The sequence below is a fragment of the Malus domestica genome, chromosome 05 (genome assembly GCF_042453785.1).
Source record: "Malus domestica chromosome 05, GDT2T_hap1".
Classification (NCBI taxonomy): domain Eukaryota; kingdom Viridiplantae; phylum Streptophyta; class Magnoliopsida; order Rosales; family Rosaceae; genus Malus; species Malus domestica.
In genome coordinates this window covers 41336914-41362751 of record NC_091665.1, presented here as the reverse complement: position 1 = coordinate 41362751, position 25838 = coordinate 41336914, and the positions used below count along the sequence as shown (strand labels likewise).

Genomic DNA, 25838 nt, shown 5'->3' with positions numbered 1-25838 from the left:
CTTTATGTGCCCCAAAACACGTTGATATACCACATGCCATAATATAAGTGAAGAAAAAAAATTATTTTCAAATGTTCCTCTACTTGTAGTATGACATAGTGTATTGACCCGTGTTCTAGTTATACTAAAAAAATTCTCCCACAAAAGAGTTCCAACACACAAAAACAATCTCTAACAAACCCTAAAATTTATGGCAAATTAACATTAGTTTCGATAAGCAATAAATAAAGGAGCCCATTGTCCTCTAAAGTTGAGGGGCCATAATTATTGGGACTAAAGGACATTAAAAATGTGACAATTATTTCCTAAGTGTTTCAAATTACTAAAACCATTCCTATTCTCTCAATCAAAGATTCAAAATACAAACATAACGAAAAATTGTAACTTCAAGCTAACAAGGCTCCCTACTTAAAAGAAAATACTAATTACAAGCTACAAACAAAGATATAGCTCTTAAAAGTGTCAAAGTTCTTGGTGGGGTAGTGGAACCGTATTGCGATCCCAAATCCTTGAGGATTTGAATCACACCGTTCAAATCATTGGAGCCCAATACAAGACAATCCCCCAATAGCTCACCTTCCACCACCTCTCTCTGCACTGCCTTCACCATTTCTCTCAACGTTTCCTGCACACCACTACACTGTCACATACTTCATAACACGTGTATTTATATATATATATATATATATATATTCGTTAACACTATATCCTATATTTAAGGGTCTACTTGAAATTGCTTTGAAAAAGTTAAACAATCAAAATGTTTATCAGCCCATGCTTGTTTAGAAGTCTTTTTCAATGATGAAAAAAAGTTTTGAAAAAAAATGTTTTCATATTTTAAAAGCATTTGAAATGCATTTTGCAAAAAACTTCAAACATTTTTTCAGAATTTACTTACATTTTATTAAGAATTGTATCTAAAATTATTTTCATTAAAAACCCTTTTATTTATTTTAAAAACACTTCTAAACGAATTATATGTTCAACGAAAAAGTTTTAAAATACTTCCTAATAAAAAGTACTTCTAGTTAAAAGTCTTTTGTAAGATGTGTTTCCGCTTAAGTGACAAGTGATACGTTACGTGCGTACCGAGTGGTAGAGCACTTTGAGGAGCCGACGGAGCAGCGAATTGGAAACCTTGAGGATAGTTTGGTAATTCTGCGCGACCCAAACGGCTCGATCGGAATCCGATTGCCTCTGTGTCAAGTCACCCAGCCACCTCAGCAACTCGTTGGCGTCCGCAACGGCGCCGTCTACCTCCGAATAGGGAAAGTCCCTCCGCGCGTAGTTCCTGAGATCGTCCCAGCCGGCGGACCACATGAACCCCCACACACCCATCCCGAGCCCCCGCTCCAGCTTCGACGAGACGGCCCTGGCCCGCTGCGATCCCGAAACGTCGCCGCGTGCCTCGCGGAGGTTGGCCACCCGCGTCATGAGCGAGTGGGCGAGGGAGAAGAGGGTTGGGTACAGAGAGTAGGAGAAGGATTGGGAGGGCTGTGCTGTGGTCAGGCGGAGAAGGGTGAGGAAGAGAAGCGTCGGGTGCGACGGTGTCGTCTTGGCCATTTTGTAGCTCTATAAGGGGCTGATGATTGATCGACGGTTAAGAATGTTTGAGAAGTTTATTTCCACAAATCTGTCTCCTAAAATTTGATTCAACGTTAAAATTATTATAATTTTTAATGAGAATTTTGTTTTTAGCAGTTGAATTAAATTTCAAAAGTTTGAATTTGTGCGTAATAAGAATTAAGACGAAGAGATTCAAAGAAGATCTTTTCTCCTTTTCAAAAGAGATTTTTCAATATGATCGGTATACGGGATGGTACATTACTTGTCACTAAACAAATTTTGAGATATGTGTGCTAAAAAGTTAATATCTTAAAAAATACAATTTCTCACCATTCATATTAAAACACGTGGTGTACCACTTGTGTTTCCGTCACAATTAAAATTTTCTTCGTTTTCACCGAGCGAAGGGTGGGTCCCATGTTGGTGACGTGGGGGACCGAAGTCCAATTTGAAGGGAAGGTTTGTGGGCTGGTGATGAGCACAAAAGAAACTTTAAGCTATTGGGCTTTATTTGCTTGCCCAATAGTATTATGTGCGGCCTTAACACTGCTTGGCATGCAAAGAGAGTGTAATCAATTCATTCAAATTATTGCCGGTGACGAGTATGTTTTTCAAACGAGACTTACATGAAATGAATACGCCGGGTTGCCATAGAGGGAGTGTCTCAAAAAATTGAGATCCTATTAGTTTGGCAAATTTCGTATAAAATTGGATTATATTTTGAAAATTTTCGAATTTTTAAAATACATTTCAATTTCTATAAATATTCTGATTGGAGATGTTATGGATTCAAAACTGAATTTTTCCAGTCTGATCGAAATTTCCAATCCAATTTGCATAAAATAAAATTAAAAAAATCTTATTTCATGCATTAAATCAAGAAAGAAGAAGTCTTTTGGACTCTAATTATAGTAAACTCACAAAATACCAATTCACTTAGAAATTGAGCAATGTTGGTGGTGGGGTCACATACAAACATAGTGCACTGCAAGTCCTAAGTTCTATATGTTAGGACTCTATTGAATTGTCACTGAGCATAATAAGGACTAACGTGGAATTAATTAATTAAAGTCAAAACCATTTAAAGGATAAAATCCCTTATTTGTAGGACACTAAATGCGTGCTTCAGTTGTGGTTTAACAACTGACAAACGTGGAGATTTTTTAGGCTTTGACGATCCCACGATAGTTGGGATGCAGTTGGGTTCATAAGCCTATACAGGAGGTGTCCCTGCTCACGGGAAGATTACATCAGACGACGTTGTCATTCTCTTAAAAGAGATGGCTGAGGGTTCCTGATGAAGTTGATTGTATACAAGCCTAACTTTATATCTACTGCTCAAGTGAATGAGATTCAGATTGCATGGTATTGTTATTGTTATTTTTCATTGTATATTTATGGTTAATTAGCAATTAGCAACTTTACGGCTTTTTCATCTAGCATCAACCATTCAGATATGGGTTAAGCCACTTAATTAGGGCTATGTTTCTGCTTTCTTATCCAATTTGAATCCATTTTGTTGTATGCTAGAGTAAATTAGAAACTATTAAAGATAATTAATGATACAGCTCATTGGGTAATTAACTTTAAATGAACTAAGAAAATTCTGATTGATTAGATTAAGGACCACAATCCCATAGTAGAGCAGCCCACCATTTGACATTCGTGAAATGGACGTACCGCGTCTTTCTCATGCATGCACGCATTCTTGCCCACAATCCCTTAAATACTTAAATAATTTCAAGAGGAGTGAAATCTTAGAAGTCTTGCACTTGCAGCATATATACACACAAATCAAAAGGCCCTATATGTGTTGAAAATTTTGGAAAAAAAAGTTCAAAGACAATGTGTGGTGGTAAGAAGAAACATGAGGCATGGGAGAATAAATTTGTATTTGCAAATGGGATATACAGTTGTAAGCATGGGCCAACAGAAGGTGGACAATGTTGTGATATAAACAGTTACTTATAGGTTGAACCAAAAACCAGGAAAATTGACGATTAGTTATGCCCTTACGTCATGCGTTTGAAATCGGGATCCCCCTTAAGCCCACAAATACGTTAGTACTAATTTAGACTTGTGCACAAAATACAAATGATATCCCAATCAATCCCCACTCTCTTCCATGTATCCAACCCCACCCTTAACCATATGTGGAACTGCCCCCAGGGCCTAAGCACTCTACTTGGTGAGTTGCCACTTCTTACTTTGGTGAAATGAACAATACTTATTTTGCTTGATATTATTTGGACCCACGAAGACAATATTCTTTTCCTATCGATTATGATTGCTATAGTTGGGCATATTAAGCTCAACACTGACATCATGAACAGTTAATATGTCCATATGCAAAAACAATAAATCTTCAATTGCAGGTGTTTTTCTTTTGTCTTTTTCATCATTTAATGATTCGCAAGGGCGTTTTCCATCGAAAGCAATCAAGTTTATGTACTATAGTGCGGGTTTGATTCCCACCAATTATTTTTTCTCCTAACAACTAATTATTTAATTCACTAACGCTATCGTTTGTAAAGAAGAAATCATTTAATGATTGAAATATTCTTCTTTGTTTTTTAACAAATTAATGGCATATTTGCTTGGGATGATTTTTTTTCCATGCAAACACATAAAAGAATGAAGAAATATGTGACCCAATAACTGCAAAAACAAAGAACAAGGGAAAGAAATTTGAGACACAATTATTTGCGCTTCACCAGCGATCAGAAGTGCAGGAAGTGTGACACATATGACTCTAGAACATATGAAATATTATCTTCAAGTAAAACTTTATTCAGATTGCTGTGATTAATTTTTACGAATGCAGATTAAATCTAATTGACTTCGGTACTGAAATTAATCTGATGGAGCAGGTGAAGGGTGCGAGCACATTTTGAAAAGAATGGAATTTGAAGTTATATGATTTTGAATTGTGAATCTGTAATAAATCTGAATAGTGAATTTGAATTTCTGGACTAAGGTGAAATGAGTTGTGAAAACTGGGGATGATGAAGGTGAAGGATGGATAAGAAAGGAAGGGAAGGATTCAATCTCAGGAATTTAGATCACGAACATGAAGACAGAGTGTTTCAATTTATGAGAGAGAGATGAAGTAGTAAAAGACAAAGGTAAACACAAAAATGAGTGTGGCTGGACATTTTTATCCTTGCATCTAACGAAGATTTGATGGAAATCTCACTTCGATTAAATTTGTTAATGTTTTTCACTATAAGGGTTTAAATCTTAATTATTCTACCATATGGATAATCTTGCGAATAGCCTATTACCACAAGGACCATTAATCTGACTTGCCATATTTTGTTTATTATTTAAGTAGTTAAATACATGGGTAAATTCATTCTTAAATGAATGATGTGAAAGTGAATTAAAACTTTAGGAAGTGTTAGTGTTACTTCTTTTTTCAAAGTGAGAGAGAAGGGGAGTGATGGAGATGAGATTTAGAGAGAGAGAATCCTACTCCATTTCTTAAACATGAGGTGATAAATGTAGAAAATGTTAGTGTAATTATCTTATATTGAATTCAGTAGTTGAATAATATTTTTTTTGTTTCCACGTGATGCTTTTTAATTATCAATGTACTTACGGATATTAACTATCAGATTGGTAAGATATTTGTTATTTTATTTTAAAATAAATCAAGAGGAAAATTTAAGGAAGTATATACAGAGAAGAGAGGTGAAAAAGGGAGCAGGATAAATAAGATAATGAGAGCAGTACGTTCAAAAAAACATATCAAGTTAAACAAAATTAAGGATAATCTGAATACATATTAATGAAATTCTTTTTGTCAATCAAAATGGAATGCAAAAATATATTCTTGTTCTTATTCTCTTCCTCTCTCCTTCAATTTTAAAAACAAAAGTAAAAATTTTTACACACTTTATGTGTGGGTCCATATACTAGTAAAATCCAAATTAAGCTTTGATGACTTTTTTTATCACTCAACCAAAATAAGTAAATTAAAAAAAATCAACTGTAACTAAATAAATAAAAAATCAATATAACTGAAAAAAAAAAATAGCAATTTAATTGTCTAAAAGAGTCCACTGCGTATCCATCTGCACACCAAATTTCATATATCAGATATCATATTTTACCGTGTATTTAGGTTCCTACTCTAAAATCGAGGAGGGACCTTTTGACATATAAGAAATAAAGAAGAATTTGATTCAATTTGTATCTTAAACTTCTATATAAACACTGTTAATCGGTTCAAAATTTGTATCCACTAAACTCCTCAGCACAAAACCAATGGAGAAAATTTTCATCCTCTCTCTCCTCCTTCTTCCTCTCTTAGCCTCATGTGCAGAACCAAAAAAGGTCATTCCTTTTGGCTATGATAAACCTATTTTTTCTTTCATTTCATGTATCTTTTCTTGTATATATGACACATGTATTTGTACTTATATACATGTTTGTATGTATCTATAGGTCTATATAGTGTATTTTGGAGAACACAGGGGAGAGAAAGCACTGCATGAAATTGAGGACATCCATCACTCGTATTTGCTCTCTGTGAAAGAAACAGGAGAAGATGCCAGAGCTTCTTTGCTTTACAGTTACAAGCACAGCATCAATGGCTTTGCAGCAGTCCTCACTCAGGACGAAGCTTCCAAGCTATCTGGTAATTAACCAAACCAATCACATCCTCTCTCTCTCTCTCTCTCTCTCTCTCTCTCTCTGTGTGTGTAATGCTACAGAAATTAAATGGTAACTGCAGAGTTGGAAGAAGTTGTGTCTGTGTGGGCTAGCCACCCAAAAAAGTACTCTATGCACACCACAAGGTCTTGGGAGTTTTCAGGCATACTAGAAGAGGAACAGAGGCACTGGATAGACAGCAAGATGGGAGGAGACTTCTTATCCAAAGCCAGATTTGGCAAGGACATCATAGTTGGGCTTCTTGATAGTGGTAAGATTAAGAATACATCAATTTTATCAAACAACTTCATATATTAGTTTGTCTGTCCATTGAACTGTTTCACATGTGATTCCTTGTGTTTGTGTGTCTGGGGGTGGTAAAAATCTGATGCATGCATGTATTATTGGTGGTATATCATATCTTTTTATGACTAGAGCACTCATTCTATGAGGAGATATGTTGTGTCACCAGTATTATTATATCACTTTGTGTTTAATGGAGAAAACTTGTTGTGCCAAATAGTATGTTTTTCTGTGTCTTCAACACTATGTGAGTGTCAGGATTGAGAGAAAATATATGGTGTTTCTTGTCGGTTTTTGCATAATATTCGATAGTAATATATGTTTTTTGTCCGTTTTTTGGACCGCTAGCAATAGATAATTTTGTAGTTGTGCACCAAGTTATCAAATTGTTGTGGAAGTGAAGAGATATCCCCGTCGTAGGTTAGATTCTCTATTGGGTGGAGGGAAGGGGAATGATTGGATGCATGCGATGATGATGTTTGTTGATTTTATGATCAGGTGTCTGGCCAGAATCAAAGAGCTTTAGGGATGAAGGAATGGGGCCCGTACCAAATTCATGGAAGGGAATCTGCCAATCAGGACCTGGTTTTAATTCATCTCACTGTAACAGGTAAGTTTGTTTGTTTAATTGTTGATTTCCTTCCATCAACTTTCTTTGATTATATATGTAGCCATTTTGTGGCATGGGTAACTGTGTTGGTGAGGCAAATTAGAATTTTTAGCAATACATGTGAAGTGATTTAATACGCTAGCTAGCTTTGCGCTTTGGACACATTTTATTCTAAAATATTTTTGACTTTATCTCTAGCTAAAACTTAAATGAAATGGACTGTATAGATTTTTGTCTATATCTATGATATACGTGACGATAGAGTTACACCTAATTTCATACAAATATCTCCCTTACCCTAGAGGGGACTAGCTAGAACCCACACTAAGGGATATAAAATGAGCCAAGAAGGAACCGTAGTGATGTCAATATCAAAAAAAGCATTAGCAAGTTGCCCTCCAGCATGGCACTGCATGCCTTCCAAATTCCAAATCACAAACTTTTGAAAATTCAACTCCATTTCTTAATTTTATCCATCCTACAATTTATAGGTCATGTTCCATGTGAGGATTGAAATTGAAAAAATAACAAATAAAATGTTTCACTAGCTATACCATTATTAAGAGGAGTGGAGAATTATTAAGATGAGTTGCACGCACGATGTGATTCTGGCTTTCTTACTTTGTGAATCACACAAACATGAATCGTTGTAATCAGTTCAAAGAAACAGTAGATTCATTTGCCACTCCTCTTTCCTTTCAATTTAGACTTTCCTTCTAAGTTTTTCTACCATGGGGTGGTTTAGTTTTCCATCATACAAGTTGCTCCTGCGTATCTTGGGGAAATTGGGTCTGCAAAAAGTCAGTTTTGGGAATATGTAATCGAAGTGAGATTGCATTTGATGATACCAAGGAATTAGAGATAGAGAATTTTATCATTAACTACAGTTTACAGTATATAATCCTATATTTTATATAACAAAATATACAAGGGGTAAACGTTTATCGTAAAAATCAAGATACCAGTATTTAGTCCTGCACGTTCATGTTGTACAGTTCTCCATTACCTGCACCCAAAAAAAGAGCAAGATTCAGTGACAGCATCCGCTTGACTTGCATAATTGATAAATAGTTGTTTGGGATTATTGAGAATTGAGTTATAAAAGAATTTCTGACCCAGCAAACATGCATGATCAGTAGCTTGTTTGTTTGCAAACAAATAATTGATTTGATTGCTTTTGGATTCTTTTGTTTCGAGTCTTGTGAACTTCCTTATCGTTATTTGGTGGCCTGTCTGTCTCTGTGACCACTGCATTTGGAGTCAGCCTAGCTTTTTGCTTTCTGGAAAATGACCTAAACCCAATTATTCAGTTGCACAGTTCGCAACTTTTTCTTATTATCAGAAAGAGAACGACTGCAATTGGGCAGCTCGGTGGTGTGTGTTCAGTGCTCACCCTTGAGATTTCAGCTTCACACTGCAAATGTTACTGCATGTACCAGAAATTGAACACTTATATTTCTACAGATAACAAAAAATGTATAAGTTGCTTACTTAAATTATAGGTCATTTCTCTGATCAGGGTGAATAAAAGTAGTACAACAAATTATACTGATGTGTACCAACTAAATTAATGAAGACAAACTACAAATAGACTTTTATATATGTACGAAGTCCACATTACATGTTTAATCCACGTTTTGGGTTTGAATTCCCAAAGTTCGCAACAGTTATTTAGTTATATCATCTTCAACTAAAGTACTAGTAAGATTGACATATTGTTTATTTAGACTTGTACTTAAATATATGAGTATATATGTCTTCTTATCTCGCTCATCATATCGCATGAAAAGTTTTTATCTTGAAATAGAAAATCCCTACTACTTTTATAGGAGAAATAAAAAACAATACCATACGAGACCCATATATTTCCTATTCAATGATATTATATACACATAGATCATTAGGTAAATCATAACATGCGGTAAATCATAACATGCACATATAGAAAATCCCTACTACCTTTTATATAGCATGCACATGTACATATACATTATATGGACATGTACATATACATGCTGTGGATGCATGTAACATATCATAATTAAAAACTCATTGGTTAACTCATTACTACATGGAGCAAAACCAATTGGTAGAATTATTTTCTTACTATCTAACTAATATAAATGAAATCTTGTGCGGAACTTGGGTTTTCATTGTAGTGAAACTTGCAAAGCAAGAATCAAACATTGTGCTTAAAGTCTTGTACTCATAAGTAAATGATCCCAAGTTCACCTTTGATATGGATTGTTGCCCAGGAAGCTGATAGGAGCTCGCTACTACCTCAAAGGTTACGAGCAATACTATGGCAATGTAGTAAATGCCTCGGAGGATTACCGATCACCGCGTGACATGGATGGCCACGGCACACACACAAGTTCAACCGTTGCAGGCCGAGTTGTTCCAAATGCCGCAGCCCTGGGTGGTTTTGCCCTAGGCACCGCCTCTGGTGGTGCCCCATTGGCGCGCCTTGCCATATATAAAGTGTGTTGGGCGATACCAGGCCAGTCCAAGGTGGGCGGCAACACATGCTTTGAGGAAGACATGCTTGCAGCCATTGATGATGCAATAGGTGATGGTGTTGATGTACTGAGCATATCAATTGGGCCAAGCCAACCTGTAAATTACACCAATGATGGCATGGCTATTGGAGCATTGCATGCCACAAAGAAGAACATTGTGGTGGCATGTAGTGCTGGGAACTCTGGCCCTGCCCCATCTACTCTTGTAAATTCAGCTCCATGGATCATCACAGTTGGTGCTAGTAGCATCGACCGGGCATTCATCGCGCCAGTTGTGCTTGGAAATGGGATCACAATTGAGGTAATTTAAAAGATTATATATAATTGGAAAGTACGATTTGTTAGCATTTGAATTAGGGCACATTTCGGGAATACTTTTGTAGGAAGCACTTCTTCTCATTATCACTGTCGTTGGAAGCTTTTTTTTTTTTTTTTTTTTCCTACATGCAGTACAGTTAGGTACTTTCTAAAATGTTTGATTGAATTACCATTCAGGGAGAAACAGTGACACCAAGCAAGCTGGAAGAGAATAAGAAGTACCCTTTAGTATATGCTGCAGATGTTATTAACTCTGGTGTACCCAAAGATATGGCAGGGTAAAGTTTACTCTATGATTTACTTAAAAGAAAATATGCACAAACAGAACTGATTTAAGACTTAATTAGAACTGGAAGACACTAAACTAAATATAAAAGAGCACTTAACCGTGGTTTATATACGGCTTATCATCTGTTTCTATGTTATAGTAGTTAGATAGTGATTTTAATTAGCTAATGACTTGTAAAAAAAAAACTCAATATTGTGGCTGCAGACAATGCCTACCGGGCTCTCTTTCACCTGAGAAGGTGAAGGGAAAGATAGTTTTGTGCATGAGAGGAAGTGGGATGAGAGTTGTAAAAGGCATGGAAGTGAAAAGGGCGGGAGGAGTTGGATTTATATTAGGAAACAGTGCAGAAAATGGGGTTGAAATTGCATGCGATGCTCATGTTATTCCTGCCACTTCGGTGCTTTATAAAGATGCCAATAGAATTCTTCAATACATCAACTCTACCAAAATTCCAACGGCTACTATTATACCAGCAAGGACTGTGTTGAATAGAAAGCCAGCTCCTTTCATGGCTGCATTTACTAGTAGAGGCCCCAATATCATTGACCCTAATTTTCTCAAGGTAAATTTCGTGACGTATTTATTTTTGTTACCTAATTAGCACAATCTCTCTGACAACGGTTAATGTTGGCAAGGAACAGTTTGAAAGAAACTATTACGTACTAAAGTTTAGGTATTTAATGGTTTTGAAACTAAACCTCTCTTCCTTCACCTTGGCAGCCGGATATCACAGCTCCAGGGCTGAATATATTGGCAGCGTGGACTGAGGCTGATCCGCCCACCAAGTTGTCGGGTATAGATCACCGAGTTGTTCTGTATAATATACACTCCGGAACTTCAATGTCTTGCCCTCATGTAGCAGCTGCAGCAGCACTCGTCAAAGCAATCCACCCTACTTGGAGTGGTGCTGCCATAAGATCTGCTATCATGACCACAGGTAAACTAAATACCACAAAAATTTTCGAGGCAGGGCCGCACTTGTTTAAAGCCAGTACATTGTTTGATAATCTCTAACTTTTGTTGTTTGCCTTGCAGCTGGAATAAGGAACAACGTGGGTTTGCCATTGAATGATGAATCAGGAAGTGTTGCCACTCCCTTTGCATATGGGGCTGGCCACTTTCGTCCCACGAAGGCAGCAGACCCCGGCCTTGTCTATGATGCTTCGTACAAAGACTATCTTCAGTACATTTGCAGCATAGGAGAAGCCAAGGACTTCGACCCAACGTTCAAGTGTCCAAAATCACCACCGGCAGCAATCAACTTGAACTACCCTTCCATTGCAATCCCCAAACTTAAGGACGCAATGATCATCAAGAGGACAGTCACAAACGTCGGCAACAGCAAAAGCATTTACTTCTTTACCGCCAAACCGCCTTTGGGAATCTCCGTTAAGGCATCCCCGAGCATATTGTTCTTCGATCATGTCGGCCAGAAGAAGAGCTTCACCATGACAGTTAAAGCAAGAAGAGAGATGCTTAGTAAGCACAGCACAGATGATTACGTCTTTGGGTGGTACACATGGACTGATGGGTTCTATACTGTGAGGAGTCCTATTGCAGTGTCGTTAGCATAAGAACTCGTCACCATTTTAATTTCTTATAGATTTCGATGTCAATCCAAACCGTAGGAACAAAGAAATAGAGATACGAGGACTCTTACATTGCAGTACTTGAAGGGGTTGCTGGAGCAAAAGGCTCGGACAGAATATTATTCTGTGGAGTAGTAAACCTATTTCAACTTTTTTTTAGAAGGAAAAATAAGAAAGTATTACCATCTGCGAACTTTAAGGAATGAAGAACTTCAGTAACAATCGTGATTCTGAGTACACGATTGAAGCAAACACTGTCAAACTGTAAAGAAAAGCATCAGCTGCATTGGCGGTTTGCGCTCATCAGCTACAATGGAAATGACCTATTTGCAAACAATTTACTGCATTTAAAAGAAGATAATCTACTACTATAGAGAATCCAGATCCAAAACATTTAAGATGATCACTTTAACAAAATGGATGCATAGTTGCATACCGAATCCATCAGATTGTACAACTGAGTATTGTCTTTAGCAAGTACGTGGCAATGAATCTTACCCTTTATCTGTACATATCTTCATCTATGGGTTAAAAATGGAGAACGGGAAAACGGATGTCAGGATCAGATTGTGCATCCCAGCAAGTCCAACTTTAGTTGCCTAAGTTGTCATCTCCATTCCATGCATTAGTTCTCCTCACTTTAACTCTTTCACCCTTAAAGTGAATGTACTTCCACTTACACTGATATCTTCTTAAGAAAAGTTTTTTGTTCTCTTCTTGCCCTAGTTCCTGAAAAGCGCGTGCCACTCTCCTGACAGTATCTTCATCTGGTCTTACACCCAGTTCCTCCATGTCTGCGAATACCTGAATTTTTAGGAGAGATTTAAATCTTAGCACTAAGATGAAATCTTATTCACCTTTAACGCAGACATCAGATACAGAACACAGTACAATATTGTCGAATTTCTCAGGAAATGCCAAAGTGCTAGAGGCACGGTATTGTCGAATTACCTCTATTATCTTGCTTTGCATGTCGTGATGATGATACAAAGAGATCATCCTAGAAAACAGCCGCCTAGAGATGGAGCGTGTATGCGTGTGCAGAATCATGTTCCACAATGATTCAGCCTCATCTACCCTCTGATCCATATCAAATGCCAGCAATAGGGTGTCATACGTTCCCATTGTTGCTCCTTGGCCTCTGCTCAGCATCCACTTTGCCACCTGACCACCACTATGGATTAGCCACTCTTAATACGACCAGCAATTTTCACTGTCACATAGCTAGAGCATAAGGCATTTTCTGTACTTTAAAAAATGAGGCGATCCAACAACTAACACAGCTGGTTTTGTACGGTTAGTTTTGGCTTACACGGGCAAAATTTAATCACTTAAAGCCACCTTGCAGAATATCTCTAAGTTAAATCATGATCTATAGTTTCGTGTCAAGCGGACTTTTGCAGATTTATGCTTTTAAGCATTTAGTTCTCAGAGTGATCCAAGCTAAGGTGTATTCCAAATGAAGCTATCCTATAAAGGAATAATGTAGGTCTCATATTAAACCAAGCTAATTTGTATGTCACATTCAATGGCATTTGAAAAAAAATTCAAAAGGGAAATTTCCACTTGTTTATCCATCTAAGCTATAATTATCTAGAAAGCAATTTGATAACGGCGGTCACTAGGTTCAGGTTGCGCCTAAAGTAAGCGGTATAAATTCTAAATAATCTGAAGTATAGTCTGCAAGTGTCATACCTGAATTACGTGCACCCATTGACTCCTCTTCCTTAGGATTATCAAGGCCTTAGCTGCTGCAATCAATGGGAACTCTGTCTCCCAAGCTGTCCATTTATCTAATGCTCCAAAAAAGGTCTCTTTCTCATTAGGAAGACCCGAAACCTGTATTCTTAATGTTAATGAAGAAAACAGAGTAGAAAGAGGATCCAAATCATAGTTTCAGAAACTTATAAAGCTTGAAAGAGCAAAAGCAAAAACACGACACTCAAGAAACGGAAGAAAGACTAACAATTCTAACGAGATTGAGTGCCTTTTGCCCAGACCCGGCCGAATCTTTTCTTTGCCATAAGTGGTGCTCTTTCTTTCCCGCCTTCTTGATTATTTTCCTACATTTCATGCAAAGTACATCTTTTCTAAGCACTAAGACAGCCTAAAACCAAATAAACCTTCATAAACAGCTATAGCTAAACATTCATATCGAAATAAAGTGTCGTCAAGCACGATGAAACAGTGCTTTGAAGCAATTCAACTGAACAATGAAAATATCAGATGTTTACTACAAGGAAAGATAGCAAACCTACTTCTCAACCGGTTTTGAACTAGTTAGAGGCTTTCTACTTTGCTTGTAGGAGCACTTGATATTGAATGGACTTGGAGCCACCGCGTGATGTAGCGAATTTCTCTAAGAGAAAAACAAGAGAAAAGTGACGGAACTCTTAAATGAAAACGTCCAAGTTAGCAAGAGGTAAAGTACATGTACGACATTTTTCTAGCTTGCCTTAACAACGAGGACAGCAACCAACAAACCCAGTTACCTTCCACAAGAGACTAGTTCTAGTTCTGCAATTAGAGAAGCTGAACCCCGATGATAAAGCTGCTTCACCTGTTTTCATCTACCGAGTCATCCGAGAAGTTAGATTAAATACTCAAGTACAATAAGGAGCACTCGGAATGGAATTCAAAAAAATTATAGATAAGGTGACTCATTGTTTACCTGATCAATTCCTAATAAGGGGAACTGACATCGAATACAATATCCGGAATTCAAAAACATTAGTCTTCTCTAGTTTCCAATATCTTGAGAGCAGTTTACATGGACCAGCAATGTCCACAAGGATTCTATTGAAGAGCGCCTATTTCGACTTTCACAAGGAAACAAATAAAATGAGACTCCTTATCCAATTTCTGCATAAAAATACCATCTTTTTCCAGAATTCAGGATTAACAAATACATAAGCATTCAATAAAACAGGTATTTTATTCAAAGAACAGATTTTTAACCATGTGAACATGAAAAGCTCAGTTGGGCAATGAAAAATGAAAGCATACAATCAAGTGGGTCGCCATACAACAGCAAAACTTTACCAAAAACTTGTACTGACTATCTTCCTAATGATTATATTCGTAGTGGGTTTTAAGAACGAACCTTAAAGGAAGTGAAAAATTCAGCAAACTTGAAGATAAAGATGAATAATTAGGTGCATAAGCATAAACACGAACATGGGTTCAATCGAAAGCAAAGGGAAGAGCGCACATACATACCTTGCAGAGGTGAAGAATCTCCGAGTGGGTTTCAAGCGTTAGGAGCTATGGACGCCATAAGTTGCAGAAGCAAAAGGACAGAGAGAGAGAGGGGGACACTTCCATTTCCAAGTGGATTGGATTTGTCATTTTTGTGGGCTAATGTTAGTATGGGCCTATATATACATTTGAGCCTGCTAGTCCGCCTAAAGGAGATTTTTATTGCCTTTTCCTATTAGGATTAAGAGTGTCACATGATCGGACATTTACGATAATTTAGCAAAAGGTTGTCATGTTGACACGAGTGGAATCGGAAATGCCTTAATGAAGATTCTTAAAGGCACTCTTAACCAAAAAAATTTGAAAAAAGTAATACAATGAAATAATTATCAAACGGATAACATCGAAGATAACAAATACCACTAAAGACACCAAAGAGTAAGAAGTTAAGAACTAATCAGTAACGCAAAACATTTTGTATTATCCTATTGCTATAAAATAAAAGAATAAAAGAAATACATAAGTTTTAAAAGATTAAAAACAAAAATGTATTTATTGTATAGTATAAAGTTACTAATCGATCGTGTAAACAACTAAATTCTTCCGAGTTTCACAGCTTTCTGAGCTTTATCAATAACATGAATCTAGGTTTTCATAACCAACATGAACTGAATATATGTTCCTTCTTCTTCCTCCGTTGTTCCACCACCACCCTCCGCCCATTGTAACCACCGCGATATCCTGACTGCGCCAATATCTTATATCTTGAGTTGTTGTTGTTCCAAGTAGTACTGTTGTTCCATCCTCTTCCTGTGGCTGCAGCTTTACTCTGACCAACACAAGCGGACTCCAAAGGATTTTTTTTTTTTTTTAACTCGACAACATTCTTTCCACAACTTTCAGGAACATTATGTTTATGAGTCTTAGTGTATCAGGTTATGTTCCTGGCACGCTGAAAAATATGTTCTTTTTTACCCAATAAACAAAGCAAAGAAGTAAAATTTCAATGTTTTTTCATGAATTATTAAAATATAATTCCTTGGAGAAAAAAGGTCCTCAAAGTTCCAGATTTTGGGGGACTAATTTCGTGCTCTGTAATTGTTAATGAAAACAAATTATGAAAAACAACTAGTTTCAGATGATCAGTTGAGCCTAGCTTGTGTGCTTTTGTAAACTAGTGACAACTAGCTCCAAATCTTGTTCTTATTTTTTTCGAGATCGGATGATATGATGTGAAAGCATAATATTACGTATGCTGAACATAACTGCAATAATTGTTATTAATTTAGTCACCACAGGTGGCCTAGTAGTTTGGATGATTTCAGGTCCGTATTTCACACAGCACGTCCTAAGTTTGATTCTTAGTGTTTGTGAATCACACGATGATAGTCAGAGGAGGCTAAAATGCCTATGCAAATCTTTCTAACCTCTGAAATGGTGATTGCTGTGGCAAAGCCACCGATTGAATTTTTTACTTTTCAAGAAAAAAATTGTTCTTGACTTCGAAACTCTGTACATCACATGCACTCTATATCATAAGGTTTCGTAGAATATCGGTGAGACCCAAATATAATTTATGTTCATATCTTTGTGTATCCATCTATATTACCATAACTCTAAGGAAAGAATAATTACAAACGCCACTGAATTTTTTTTTTCTTTTCATTTTTCAACTTGGCATTTTTGTATAAGTCTACCAACAGGTAAGCACATATAGGGTCTATGGTGGGTTTCAAATCACTGAATTTTCGTTCTTTTCTGCAAAATGGACCGAAAATTGTGATCAAATCTTTTTTCTATACAAGTGATACCAAAAAAAACGAGAGAATTGAACAAAAGGCATAGAGATAAATGCATACAACTTCAGCAACATACCCTTGTGGAAACTTTATAATTTAATTAATTTTTCAATTGTGGTCTCAAATTAATTTTATGGCTCATTTGGAAGTGATTTTAAAATGACTAAAATTGCTTTTAGAAAAAATAATTTTGGGTTCCAAAAGAACTTGAAGTGCTTCCTGAAAGAAGCGCCAACTATATATATGCTTTTTCTAGAAAGCGCTTCAAGTGTTTTTCCAAGATTTACTTGCATTTTCAAATGAACATTAAAAAAAACATTAGATTATAATATAAAAAAATTGATTAATTCATAACTGGTCGCCGAGTTTTAATTATGTGATGACATTGACTAAATTAAATCTTTAGTAGAGATGAGATCGAAGTCTTATTCATCCAGTAATAGACATATAAAAATATCTATCTACCAATACCAAACCTCCAGAGACTCAAATTCCAGGCCTCGTGTTTAGTCGTTTTCACTAAAAAGAGTTATATGTACGTCTATCCAACTAGGTCAAAGGGAAAACCAGCTCTCCCATGGACAATACACTTGCACACTTCTGCATTATTGCTTGTTCGCTTGCTTATTCTTCTGGCATTACTCTACTTTCTTCATATATATAGCATTTTCTCCCTTATCCCCTATGGAAAATGTTGTGCTTGAAGGAGTAGTTAAGACAAACCCTACTTCCAATTTGTGAAAGAAAATACAGTTATTTCTTTTCTATGTTATGTTAGCATGTAAAATTAAAATAAATGCATTACCACTTGCAAAATCTTACCAATAAGAATTAAATAGAAAGGAAAAATAAGTTTCGTTCAAATTATATGAGTAGAATTGATGAATCAACTGGTTCTTGATGTAAATGTTGTTTTCTCGTCCCAATACTGAAAAGGTCGTAAGTCCGAATTTACTCATGCCTGGAAAAAAAAAATTACAAATTAAATTGGAATGAGGCTAAATGATGTGATTTTACATTTTGTTTATAAGAGGGGAAAGGGAAAATTGAACAGACCTCGAGTGCATAGTAAACTTAATATTCTTAATTACTTGAAAGAAAAAACACTGTACAGTTTACATATAATGTGATTTTACCTGAAAAATAAAATAAAATAAAAAAAGCTATGACGCATGTTAGTTCATTAATCTAACCCTAATTACACTCACCTAGCTACAGGAATTTTTCAGCTTTGTGTTCTTACCTTCAAATGAAAATAACTTCATTATTTTCTTAAGGCTTCTTATCCAAAATTGTCTCTGAGATTGGATTACTTTTCACATTAATTTTTGAGATTTAAAATCGATAGAAGTGATCTTTAAAATTATACACCGTCAATCATTTGTCATTTTGTAAGAAAATTTGGTTAAATAAGTGTATTTTTATCGAAGCAAACATTACTCTTGAATTGGTAATTTCTTCACCTTAACGAAAAAAAATTAGAACTAAAAGATTAATTTCTTAATTTAAAGGATGATAACGTACTCTTCATCGAAGGAAGAACCCTAAATGTCCATATTCTTTAGTGCTTGATTGATTGGTTTTGTTTGCTTCCTAAACATCAACACCAAGACTTGGCACCTTAAAAGTCCTAGGATTGCAGATTGCTTCACTAAATTATTACACGAAAACAACGGCGTCAACGTGGCACCAATCATTCAGATTCCCGCGCTCGTGTACCCTGTTTGTTGAGGCTGATGTGACCCACCACGTGTCCTTCTTCCACTGGTTTTTGTCGTATGCCCAAAGCCGCATTTTGCGATAATTGGATAAATTAGGTGGACCATACCCAACGCTCTCGGGGGCTGGGCCCCGCTCTGACCCGCAGCATGAGCCGCAGGATGTGCCGAGCTGGCTGATCCGTAGCTTTACACCGACGCTTTACCCACCCAATGATTGCTGAATGCACAGATCTCACAAGTCACCGCAAGCTGATTGATTACTGCAAGCAACTTGGCTCGGCTTGCCAACTAGCTCTCTCAAATTTTGGGTACTTCTTTTTTTGTTTTTTCTTATGAATAATATCCTACAGAATATTTCATTTTTGGTGGAGTTTGAACAAGGGACGTTCATTCGATCTTCATGCAATTATGTTTCACCTACAGTTCTTGTTTCCATGGCTGGTAAATTTTGACGTTTATGGGTTCGTTTGGAAGATGAACCATATATAGTAAAACCCACAACATTACAACGGAGTTTGTTACAATCAGATATCGAATTAATGTATTCATGGAAATGAAACTTAAAATCCAAAACAAGTGGAAACAAAGAGACATTGTAATTCAAATATGATTTGTTATTTCTCGTCATAAAATGCAACGTACTTTGCTACTAATTCAGATATGTCATTCGAATATGATTAGTATTACAAAGATTGTAGTAATATTATGAAATTAATAAGGATATGACTACATTACACACACAAAAAAAGAGTGATGTTATTCATACCATGTTTTTGTACCACATTTTCATATCATCTTAGGTGACATTTGATGTAGATAGCCACATCATTTGAATTAATCAGATTTTTAAATTTAGTTCATTATTTAATAAACTAATGATTAAGAAAAACTAGTTAATTAAATGATGATTGTGATATACGAGGAGTTTTTCTCCTTCATTTCCTTGGGTTTTGCAATTTTTTCAAATGATGTGGCTGTCCACACATATGACACCTAAGGTGGTATAGATGTGGTATAAAAACATGGTATGAATAACATTACCCAAAAAAAATTTGAACGTGTCACAAAGCATTGACATCATTACACACCCCTTGAAAGATGCGATGAAGCCAAATGAGAGATATTTTAGTGTGCTCGTAACACGGGCAAAACACCACGTCATTAGGGAGTAGTGTTTTTTTTTTCTTTTTTCAAGTATCACTTCAGTTGTGCAATAATATATGATGTTCCTCCTCATATTCTCGATATACTAAAAAATCTTTCGAAGCCAAATAATCATTCTGCATTTACTGTTTTTATTCAACAGAAAGTAAAAATTAAGCCAGTATTAATAGGTGTGTCTCAAAAATTCAACATAAACCCATTCCTTATATAAATTGATATATTTTGGATTTTACAGTACCAATTGTCAATTGACCATGCGTGCACTGTTGCCCAAGCACCCTGCATCCGTATTTGAAACAAATGGGTGCAAATTTAAATACAAAAAAACTCAAATTTTGACCAAAAGGGAAGGTAGAAAACGGAACCCAATGAAATCCCCCCAAAGCTGAGCCACCGCAACCAAGAACACACCAAGTCAATGTGCAGTTAATTAGCTAAGAAAAAGAGAAGAGCCGTGAGGTAATAGAAAGAGAGACGAAGTTAGAAAGGCTACAACAATAATTAAACTAAGACTACAATTGAGTGGTACTTCTAGTCACTTGTAAGTAAGATATTTTAGATTTGAGTCTTGTAAATGATAAGGTCGATACCAGTTTATTTCCCTACCCCTTAGTCTTGTAACAAAAAACGGCCACACTATAATATTGGTTTTCGGAATTTGGACAAAGTTCGACTTCAGTTCTTATAACATACTTTTAGTGTTACAATTGAGAAACATTACATCTCTAAGAGGCCAATATATCATCTTCACATATGTTACCATCGTACTAAATTCTGTTGAAGATAAACATATAAACTAAACTATTGTTCTTAAATAGAAAAAATACGTGACATAGGACTTGTTGGATGTCTAGAAGAGGAATTGACTGGGTAACTCGTAATATGCAGGGTAAATTAAAGGTGGATGTGAATATTTTTAAGATTGAGAGGATGACGAGGAGATTTAGAGACAAGAAATAAACTTATTTTTCTCATTTTACTATTTTGTGGTGAATTTTAATGGATAAAATTTATTTAATGAGTAATTCATCTTTTATTTTCATTTTCACTATTTTTTATTTCTATCTTCAACATACTATAGGTATAATGGGATATTCATTTCAATTCAATCTTTGATACCCAACAAGGACTAAAACTACATGACTTCAATTCAATTGTTGTCATTGTTCTTATTTAATGAATATTTTTCACTAAATGACTAAAATGATTGATGGTGGACAAACTCAGATATCACTCCCATCGATTTCAAATCTCAAAAACTAAAGTGATGAGTTATGCCAACTAAGAGACCATTTTGGCTATAAAACTGAAAATATATGACTCTTTAAAAATAATCAAATTATAAACGTGGATTACATTGATTGGTTGGGACAATGTATTTGCTCCCGAGCACCAAAGTTCGAATCTGTTTTCTCATAAATTAGAGTAGCTTAGAGCATTATTCAGTCACTAAAAAGCTTCCGTGTTTTAGACTACTGATATTATCGATATTTTATACCTTGTGGGACAATGTATTTGCTCCTGAGCACCAAAGTTCCAATGTATTTTCTCATAAATTAGAGTAGCTTAGAGCATTATCCAGTCAAAAAAAAAAAAAACTTGAAATCGCCATCCAATCCAAAATCATTATTCGGATTTTTTATTAAATAAAAAAATTAATGGAGAGGGATTTAATTTGAATTAAAAAAAAAAGGGTGGCGGGGACCGCACTCAATGCCCTTCCCTTAAACAGTGACGCCATCTGACAACACAAATTAACAATCAAAGTGTACTCTCTACGATTAGATTCCCCCACTCATTTCTTTCTCTTCCTCCTCTTCCTCTCTCTATATAAACCCTACGAAATCCAAGCTTCTCATAAACCCAACTTCCATTTATATTTCGTTGCAATCAAATTCTCCAATATTGTTAATCCTCCTTTCAGCTCTGGCTCTATGAATCTAGCCATGGCCGACTACGAGTTTCAAGAATCTGAGGTCATCTTCTCCATGGATAATCTCGACTTCGAGACCTGCTTGGATTTCCGGCGTCACCATCAAAACGACAAGTCGAATGTCTCGAAGAAGAAGAAAATGGGGAAGATTAACAACACCGACGGCAACAATAATATTATCAAGTCTGTGCCGGTGAAAATCCCCAACAACATGTTCAGCGGCTCCGAGGACGACAGCGACGGAGACTACTACAAGGAGGAGGAGTGGGACGGGGGAGAAATGGTGCCGCCGCATCTGATTGTGCGCCGGCGTATTGCCGGGAAGATGGCGTTCTCCGTGTGCACAGGCAACGGGCGGACGCTTAAAGGAAGGGATTTGAGTCGAGTCCGGAATTCGATTCTCAGAATGACTGGTTTCTTGGAAGCTTAGAATTAACCGTTATTATTTATTTGTATTTTTATTTAGATGCGAAAAATACAAAGGAAAAAAAAAATGAGGGAGAGCATATTGAAATTGTTTCTTCCCCTGTCAATTACTGTTAATTTGTTGGGCCCTTTCAATTAACTTTTTTTTTTTCATTTTCTTTAGTCCATATTGGTTTGGTCCATTGGTTTACACAGCGTGCCCGCTTCTTTAAATCCTAATTTGAATTTTGCTATGGACAAATTATGGGAGGTGATTTCGTTTCTTTTAGTCTTTCACATGCATTTCTTTATTTCTAGTAGTCATATTGATTAAATCAAATGGACAATAAACATTATTAAATAAGGAGTGTATTTTTGCTCACCACCATTTAGTGTGGTGTATGCTCACCACCCTATTTATCACCGTTAGATGAATTTGAATTTTGAGATTTGTGCCTATCCACTACACGAATCTCGAAATTTAAACTCATCTAACTGTGATAAATAGGATGGTGAGCATACACCACACTAAATGGTGGTGAGCAAAAATGCTCCCATTAAATAAGAGTGGGTGTTTCTCATTTTCCATAGAGTATCCGTCAACAAAAAATTCTGTTATTGTTATGATGAGTTCTGGGTTTGTTCCTTCCTAATTAGTTTGGTATTTACCTTCTTTTTTTATATTTGGAAATGTGATTAAATTTGAGTATTTATTGGCATTCTAACGAACCAAAGTCTTATAAACTCGTATGACTAACACTGTATGCGACAAATTCCGGCAGCTGAAAGGTATGTGATCATATTCTAAAGCGTGTGCTAATATTCGAAACAGTTCAACAATACTGTGAAATGGTCGAGTTTATACAATATTCACGGGGAATAATCAACCTTCTTCCTCATGTCGCACTGTAGACTTGAGACCGCCAAACAATTTCTTACACCGTAGTCATCATGGACCCGGAACCCCTCTGATCTCTTAGTGGTTCCGCCGTGTGTGATTTCCATCTACAATAATCGTTTGTATAAAAAAAAAAAGAATTTTAACGAAAAACTTCCGGTAATATTCACTTTAATGAAAAACCACATTTTTATACTAAAAAGTCAATTCTGGTACTATTCATTTTACCCTTTATTTTGTCATTGTCGTTAAAACTTAAAATTTTCAAGCTATTTTCATTAGTTTTCCTTCAAAAAAAAAAGTGGAGAGAGTGATTGACTTACTCCCATCCTATAGTTTGTTAACACAATTGACTAATTAAAATACATATTATAAAAGCGCACTACAAAGGTTAAAGTCAGTCATTGCCTTCACAATGAAAATAACACCATGACTTGAACACGTGTTATCTAGTCACTCAAGTGGATATATGTATAGATGGAAAGAGGGATTTTTCCTACCAATAACAAGAAGTCATAGTCGTTGCATTTTAGTAGATAAAAAAACAAAAGTAAAAAGCCGGGCGTGGGGGTGGGGAAGGTGGTTATTTATATATTGATTTTTATTTTTTAGATTTTTTTTTAATTTTCAACCGTTAGAATAAATAAATTAAAAAATATTAATAGACAAAAATGAATAAGAATGTATAAAAAATGAAAAAGAGAATGTGAATGGTACCATCCAAAAACAAAAGATGTGGCCCTTAAATCACATTATTATTCACATAATCCATCAAAAAAATTTCTCTTCTACTTTTTCATTCACATTGGTAATTTTGATGGGACCGGCATTCATTATTTAATAATATATAATTAGAAAAGTAAATTATCATGTACAACTGTTAGATGATAAAGCTATTTAGTAAATGTATTAAGTACAAAGATTATCTTGTAAATTTATTCTCAACAGGTAATATTTTCAGACCCTTTCACATTGTTCACATGCATATACCGTAGTTCTTTTACTACTTAATAATCCAATTTGTATTTATTTAACTTTTCTCACATAGTGGAGCTTCTGATCATGGTTGGTTGGTTGAGGTGGAGCTTCTGATCATGATCATGTGAGTGAAGCCACTTTTAAGAATCAATTTTAGTACAACATTTTTCTTTCTTTTTTTTGTGGTTTTTTTTTTGGGGGGGGAGGGGGGCTGGCCCCCCTGGTTCGGCCAAGTTCCACAAAACCTAACAAATCTAACATAAAAGTAGTGCAGCACCCCCACCTATGGAACCCCCCTGCAGTCCATACCTCTAAAGAACGGACCTGGCTTCTCTGCCCTTTCACTTCCTATATATTCTCATCCTCTCTTATTTGTGTGGTCACAGTTAAGCCACATCAACATTTTATATTACTATTATTTTTTGTCTTATTATCTTTATAAAAAAAATCAATATAAAATATTAACGTGATTTAACCGTGACCACACAAAATAGGGGATGAGAATGTATGGGAAATAGGAGGCCAGAGAAGCCGGATCCCTAAAGAACAACATCCCACAGTGTTGTTTATTATTTGGTCACTATCATATTAAAATGATTATTTTCTATCACACTACTCCTTCACTACGAGTCTCAACGATCTAATATGCATAGGGTAACAATTTTCACTGTCTCAATTTTAAAACTTCAAATTAATGATCTTATAGCTTTTTTTATTAAGAATACAATAAGAGTACATATATCCAATAATATTTGTGTGTTAGTTATTTCTCTATGAAAAAAAGAGAAGTGTTAAGATGTCGTGTAAACTGATCCTAAACTCTCTGTTATATGGATTGCAAAAACATGAATGAGCATTATCAATTCACGTCTCCTGCCCGACTTGTGTTAATTAGCAATATCTAACTAACAGTGTGACAATTGCTATATAATATTGAATGGTACTATTTGTATAGTGTTTATTTTTTAATCGAAATAAGAAGAGGGTTAAGATAAGTTGCTTGAATTGATTCAAAGCTCTCTAGCATATGGATTGCAAAAACATGAATAATCCAATTATAGTTAACTAGAGTCTCAAAGATCTGAGATAGGGTAACAATTTTTGCACTCTTAGTTTAGTTTCTAACATCTCAAATTAACTATTTTTATGCTCATATTAAGAGTACCATAAGAGAGTGTGACAAATTACTATATATATCTGTTGACCCTAGAAACTACAAAGCCTACGTGGCGCGCAGGCCGAGTATTTTTCTAAGCTAACTACGTCCTTCGGTGAATGCGGGGCGTGCCAACTCGTCGGCCGAGCTCGGCCGAGGAGTAAATTTGTTGATGTTGCGTTGAGCGCGCTGCTGACTTCTGTGTCTTGCGATTGCGGCCGAGGAAGGAACAATTCTCGGCCTCTTGGGTTCTAGAGCCTGAAGACAAGGCTGCTAATTTGTGAAGTTCAATCTCAAATTCGGCTGTCAATGTGCCGAATACAGTAACCTGGTAACACCTCACTTCGCCGAGAAGGCTGATGAGATGACCTTGACCAATAAGGATTCGGAAATCCTTCTCGACCGAGACTTGGATAGGTAACCAGTCGTCCTCGCCGTAGTGCTGTTGATGCCAACGGAAGATGCTGCGAGATCGACTGACTCTACGGTGACAGAGCTATCTATGCCGACTTAAGATATCACCGGTTGCTTCCACAGTGCTGTTGATGCCAACGGAAGATGTGTCAGCGAAAAAAGGAAAAAGAAAAGATCTCAAGTTGTGAGAGTTTGCGCAGGGCAATTTTGTATTGATTTTTGTAGGGCTTTCCTGATGCACAGCGTCCCCTATTTATAGTACTGAACCTTGAGTCCGAGTTTACATCCTACTCGGACTAGGTTTCCCTCTCCGGATCACCTC

The 25838-nt window shown here is 36.1% G+C and overlaps 4 protein-coding genes and 1 long non-coding RNA gene across 6 annotated transcripts; 2 read left to right on the top strand and 3 right to left on the bottom strand.

Annotated features, from left to right (window-relative positions):
• Window positions 1–237: 237 nt before the first annotated feature.
• Window positions 238–1754, bottom strand: LOC103434935 (uncharacterized). Its single transcript, XM_008373313.3, has 2 exons — window positions 1090–1754; window positions 238–625 (listed from the first exon to the last, which is right to left on the bottom strand). Exons 1-2 carry the CDS (start codon window positions 1561–1563, stop codon window positions 422–424), a joined length of 678 nt encoding a protein of 225 aa, XP_008371535.2. The 5' UTR covers window positions 1564–1754; the 3' UTR covers window positions 238–421.
• Window positions 1755–5606: 3852 nt separating this feature from the next.
• On the top strand, window positions 5607–12187 carry LOC103434934 (subtilisin-like protease SBT5.6). The gene is made up of 9 exons (XM_008373312.4): window positions 5607–5904; window positions 6016–6208; window positions 6305–6493; window positions 7024–7135; window positions 9391–9955; window positions 10150–10250; window positions 10466–10823; window positions 10982–11198; window positions 11297–12187. The coding sequence occupies exons 1-9, from the start codon at window positions 5836–5838 to the stop codon at window positions 11833–11835; spliced, it is 2343 nt and encodes a 780-aa protein (XP_008371534.2). The 5' UTR covers window positions 5607–5835; the 3' UTR covers window positions 11836–12187.
• Window positions 7793–8193, bottom strand: LOC139196561 (uncharacterized). Its single transcript, XR_011581613.1, has 2 exons — window positions 8098–8193; window positions 7793–7926 (listed from the first exon to the last, which is right to left on the bottom strand). It is a non-coding gene; the product is annotated as an uncharacterized lncRNA (long non-coding RNA).
• A 47-nt stretch (window positions 12188–12234) lies between the features above and the next one.
• LOC103434933 (pentatricopeptide repeat-containing protein At4g18975, chloroplastic-like) lies at window positions 12235–15202 on the bottom strand. 2 transcript variants are annotated; one of them, XM_008373309.4, is made up of 8 exons: window positions 15070–15202; window positions 14522–14669; window positions 14343–14420; window positions 14109–14209; window positions 13817–13913; window positions 13546–13689; window positions 12802–13014; window positions 12235–12654 (listed from the first exon to the last, which is right to left on the bottom strand). In XM_008373309.4, the coding sequence occupies exons 2-8, from the start codon at window positions 14579–14581 to the stop codon at window positions 12442–12444; spliced, it is 906 nt and encodes a 301-aa protein (XP_008371531.2). In that variant the 5' UTR covers window positions 14582–14669; window positions 15070–15202; the 3' UTR covers window positions 12235–12441. The 2 variants fall into 2 exon arrangements, with proteins under 2 accessions (XP_008371531.2, XP_028953984.1); XM_029098151.2 differs by having other exon boundaries at window positions 14522–14712; window positions 15070–15177.
• A 6324-nt stretch (window positions 15203–21526) lies between these two features.
• On the top strand, window positions 21527–22244 carry LOC103434932 (protein S40-1). The gene has a single exon (XM_008373308.4). The coding sequence runs from the start codon at window positions 21667–21669 to the stop codon at window positions 22093–22095; it is 429 nt and encodes a 142-aa protein (XP_008371530.1). The 5' UTR covers window positions 21527–21666; the 3' UTR covers window positions 22096–22244.
• The last annotated feature ends 3594 nt before the right edge of the window (window positions 22245–25838 follow it).